The sequence below is a fragment of the Sitophilus oryzae genome, unplaced genomic scaffold (genome assembly GCF_002938485.1).
Source record: "Sitophilus oryzae breed Bouriz unplaced genomic scaffold, Soryzae_2.0 scaffold_1169_pilon_pilon, whole genome shotgun sequence".
Taxonomy (NCBI): Eukaryota; Metazoa; Arthropoda; class Insecta; order Coleoptera; family Curculionidae; genus Sitophilus; species Sitophilus oryzae.
Genome location: NW_022145803.1, coordinates 383439 through 389095, shown reverse-complemented (window position 1 = coordinate 389095; position 5657 = coordinate 383439). Strand labels below are relative to the sequence as shown.

The following is a 5657-nucleotide window of genomic DNA, read 5'->3' as shown; positions in this document are numbered from 1 at the left end:
TGAATTGTATTCTGGAAACTTCGGCAGCATATTCTGTAGATAAAAATAAGGAAAATTCGTATAAATGCATGTCTAAAGTAACAGTTTCGGAGATACAGGGTGTAGAAGTTTCATTTTTATTTCAATTTTTTCCAAATAATTGATAGTAACGTCAATATTTGGATGAAAATTGGTGTCTGAAATTTTTTGACATGCAATTTGATTTTGATGTCAATATAACTACTACTTGTGGAGGAGCACCACCTACATGTTTTTAACTGGTTTGAAGAGTAATAACTTTTCGTTCGTACCTGTATAAAACTACTAAGTAAAAATATACATTTAACAGGGTTTTACGTAAAAGGTCTCTTGGTGAAAATCGCTACAGTATGGATTTCTCGGAACATTTATAATGGAAGTAGTCAAATGTATGTTTATAGTAGTTTTATGCAGATGAGCTGGTCATTGCTCCAAAAGGTTAAAACACATGTAGATGGCACTCCCTACAAATAGGAGTATTGACATCAATAAAATTTCTCATCAAGCTCGATCTGAAACACCAATTTTCATACAAATATTGAGGTTACTCAGAAGTATTTGGAAAAATGAAATAGAATGAAACTTCTACACCTATCCATAAACGTTGTTACCATTTGCTGAACTTTTTCTGTTTACCACGAATATGCTGCCATAATTCCAGATGATTCGTTATCCCTCTGACTATCCCAGTTTCCTTTAGAAGAAGAAAAACTTTTTTATTTTTTTATTGACATGTTGAGAAAAATGTTTGGCTTCTTTTTTAAAACAGTTAATCCGTTTATACTTTCCAAATTTCCATACCGTTTTAGAAAATTAAAAAAAAAGGCATGAAAATATAGTTGAATTTTTTTTTTTTTTGCTAAAAATTAAAACGAGTTTCTATGGTAGGTAATATAATTTTGATTTCATTCTTTGACAGATGGTTATTATTAATTTTTGATTAACGTCATATTTTTTAATTGTTTTTTTTTTTTTTTTTTTTTTTTTTAATAAATAATTTTTTTATGAAGAATGCATTTCTCAAAATGTGAATAATAAAAGTTTTTTTTTTTTTAAAGACAATCCGGGGTATATATATAATTACTTACAAGATATTTATTCTTTCTTATATTATTTGCGACGTTTGTAATTGTTTAAAAAACTATTTCAGAAGATTGAAAAATAGCATGTTCTATTTGATACTGATTGAATATATTAATTCTCCAAAACTTTGATTTACTAATTTTCTTTTCAAGCTTTTTGGCGAATTTTTGTACACTGTACCAAGAAGCTCGATAACTCGTGTTGCTATCTTAAGAATGTGGCGAACAATAAATAATCATCAATCACAACTAATGAAGTCATCGACACGATATAATCCGTATCCTCCATTATAATGATCTTCAGATGATCAACCTGTTAAAAAAAACTGATGTGTAATAGGTTCTGCATTAGCAAAAAAGCCATGTTGTTGTGATTTGTTTTACTACTTAGATTTCTTCAACCTTTTCAGTATTATTAACTCTTTAAAATAGAACATTTTATAAACAAAATATTTTGAAATATTTTGGTTCCTCTTTATAGTATGCATATCAATGGATCTACTATACAAACTAAAAGATTTGAGTTAGAAAACATATAAAACTGAGAGTCTGAACAGGACTTAGAACAGGTTTCGTTAATCGGTTTCAAAATCTACTATATTATTATTAAATTCCTTAACAAACTCTTATATTTTACACAGAAAATAAATGACACACATGCCTCACTAATTCTTTTTTTATAGTTTAACCTGAACATTGAATAATAAAATCATTATATATCAAGACGAGACTAAAGATTATGCGTATATATTATACTTGACAGATGGTTTTGAACGATTATTTTACAGTTATACCAACGTGCTGAAGAAAGACAGTGCTTCGTGTATAATAGGTGATAGTTTCGTTAAGGTTGATATTTATTTTGCTTAAATACAATTACAGATAAAATCCGCTTGTGTGACTTTTTTTATAAATTTATTAGATCAACTTTCAAAACTCCGCCTGTGGTCTCTAAGGAGTGAATTGAGTAGCTCTAAGGGGGCCATTGCTGGTCCCAAGCCTGGATAAAGGAGGAGGGTTGGGGCTATAGGCTAGCTCCCTATAACGCGTAAAAGATGCAAATGCTAAAAAACCTAACCAAAGCCTCGGAACTGGACGGAAAAATCAAAGCAGACTTAAGCAACGGAAAAGGACAATGAGTTATGGAACATGGAATGTACAGGGCCTCACTAGGAAAATAAATGAAGTAATGATTAAAAATCTAAAACTAGACGTCGCGGTAATCACAGAGACTAAGAGAATAAAAAAAAAGGACAAGGATCGGAAAGCATGGACCAATATGACCATTTCTACAGTGGAGTATCTAAAGACCGAAGAGCACAACAAGAGTATCTGTACTTATAAAAAGAAACCTTAGAAAACATGTGCATTCATGGGAAGCTATCAGTGAACGAATCATTAAGATAAATATGACTGTACGTGAAAATAGAATAACTATCTTTGGGGTATATGGTATAAACGATGACTCTTTAGTAAATGTTAAAGACAGGTTTTTCGAAGATCTGAATAACGAAATAACAAAAGTGGGAAAAACTAGAGAAATCATTATACTAGGAGACTTGAACTGCAGAGTTGGCACAAGTACAGATAGCCAAGTTGTAGGACCCTATGGAGAAGATACAAAAAATGACAACGGAGAGAAATCGACTAATAACCTTATGCGAACAGAATGACTTAAAAATAATGAATGGATTCTACCAACATCGAGATATACACAAATACACATGGATACAAAATACAAGGGGATTAAGATCTATAATTGACTATAATATCATTAGAAAAGACTCCAAACTAAAACTAAAAGATGTAAGAGTGTATAGAGGAGCCACGTGTGGTAGTGATCATAATCTACTCCTCAAAGCTACAATAGTACACAAACCGAGAAGAACCGATGTAAATATGGAAGACAAAGAACAACAAAAAAGCAACAAAGAACAACAAAAGAGATATAACATAGATAGCTTTGACAATGAGAGTACAAAAGAACTATACAGAAAACGCCTAGATGAGAAATTAATAAATACAAGATTCGAAGACCCCGAAATATATCACGAACACATTAAAAACAGTATACACTCAGCTGCGCTGGACGCCTTGGGACCTTATGAATATACTAAAAGTAAAAAAGCATATTGGTGGGATGCAGATATAGAAAGTATTATAACTGAAAAAAGACAAAAATATCAACAATTTTTAAATACAAATAGTGACAATGATAAAGTAGAATATAAAACAAAACAAGCAATAGCCAGACGCAAAATAACACGGAAGTAAAATGAAGCTTGGGAACGCAAATGTATGAAAATCAATACTTATTTGGGTGGAAGAAAAAGTACTAAAAGCTGGAAAATGATAAAACAATTAAGAAAAAAATCAAAATAAGGACATAATATCGACAGTAACAATGGACAAATGGGAATCTATTCAGTATTTTAAAACATTACTCACCGAGAACAGAACATATTTTGAGACAGGTAAAGAAACACAAGAAAGGATAACAGTAGCCGCATCTCCCCTCAGAATAACAACTAAAGAAGTAAGGGAGACATGTAAAAATTTAAAAAATGGTAAATCCGCAGGCCCGGGAAATATACCAGGAGAATTAATAAAATATGGGACGGAAAATCTGTATCGAAATATAACAAAACTCTTCCAAATGTGCATAGATGGCGCAGAAGTACCAAAATATTTTAAAACCTCATATATCACGATGATTTTTAAAAAAGGAAATCGAGAAGACTGTGCAAACTATAGAGGTTTGGCAGTGACAAGTACATTAAGTAGAATTATATGGAAAGATACTAAAGAATAAAATAGAAAATGAATATAAAGAGATAGAAATACAAGAACAGGCGGGTTTTAGAGCGGGAAGGTCTACTGTCGATCATCTGTTTACCATAACACAGGTCTTAGAGAAAAAAATGGCAAAAGATCAAGAGGTACACTTACTATATATAGACCTCCAAAAGGCTTATGACAGCATAACATTAAATAAATTGTGGAAAACGTTGGAAATAACTAATATAAATGTCAACCTACTTAAAACAGTTAAGAACTTATACCAGAACACCACAGCTAGAATAAAAATACGAGACTCATTGTCAGAAAGCATAAAAATTACAAAAGGCCTCAAGCAGGGATGTTGCCTATCTCCTATACTATTCAAAATATACCTGCAACAAGCACTTAAATAGACCTTAAGTGTAAGGATGTAAATCACCTTAAGCAAACTACTAAGTGTGGTCAATTTTTATGTTGGTTTCTTTATTTATGTCCCTTCAAAAATATTTCTGTCCATATTATAAATAAACTTCTGATAAGATAAATTTGGAATGTGGCGAAAAATGATGGTGTTGCTAAAAGGAAATATGTTTAAAACAACCATTATTTTAAATATTGGAGGTTTATGGAGTACGACGAGTTTTAAAAAGTTTTTCTACTTTTGTCCGATAGTGTAACTCTTTAAGGTATTCATGTGGTACCACATAGAAAATATATGAAAGAAGCAAGAAAAAGACAATATATAGGTACTCATATCACCACCATAGAACAATCCATTTATAAGCTATTTCCATCGCCAACACCTGCTGTTCAACAATTCAAATTACTCATAAGCGAAACCAATTTATCCTTACTACCTTCCGAACGCCTTCAATACAACGAAAAACATCCATAAACCAAGAACAATCGGGTACGTACAAACGTTGGTAGTACTGACGTTTCAATATCGCATGATAAACGACCTAACAACTGATAGAACGCGCTTTAAAATAATCGTTTTTCGATTACGCGGTACGGAAAGTAAAATTTGTTCGTTTTAAATAAATCAACATAATTTATTGCAGACCTTAAGATCAATTTGTTGCTTAGCAGGAACTGTTGATTTAATCCAAGGTTATTGAATTTAATTTTGGGATTAAAAATTGAATCACATATGGACGAAAAACATTATAAAATCTTAAATCATTCCCCATTCTTTGCTGTATCTTAAAAACAGCAAGTGTTGCTGGGATGAAATTTAGAGCAGGATGCAACAGGGGTATAGCAGAGCAAGCAAGAACCAGTTTTGGCGATCCTGCTTCTCATGTGTTACCAACTGGGAAGTTAGCTACCAAAATAAAAGTAACTATACCTCAAAATTGGTAGGTGTGGCTGAGTTGGGATTTGAAGCAGGATAAAGCAGGATTGTAGCAGCCCAAGCAGAATCGTATTTTATAATCCCTGCTTTCAATGAGTTGCTCACTTCCCCGATCTACGCTGAAAATGTTTGGTCTAACTATAAATCCTGCATAACAAAATCGTTCATTCCAAAAGCTGATCCAAAACCAATTAATAAAAAAAATATTAATATTTCACATTAGTTATTCATGCACGACAATTATTATTATTTTACAGGGCTCGTGCCCAGGTAACAGGTATTTCACGAACACGCCTACCACGACCTGAGCAAAAACTCAACAAAAAATGACAGTACGAGCCGTACCTGTACATTCTTTAGCGCATGAACTGTCAGTATCTGAATCATGTTAATAACACCTTCTTGATTTGACGTGGGCT

At 32.2% G+C, this 5657-nt stretch overlaps 1 protein-coding gene across 1 annotated transcript; it reads left to right on the top strand.

Moving 5' to 3' along the window:
- Positions 1-3504: 3504 nt before the first annotated feature.
- On the top strand, positions 3505-3912 carry LOC115888850. The gene has a single exon (XM_030908713.1). The coding sequence runs from the start codon at positions 3505-3507 to the stop codon at positions 3910-3912; it is 408 nt and encodes a 135-aa protein (XP_030764573.1).
- Positions 3913-5657: the final 1745 nt, after the last annotated feature.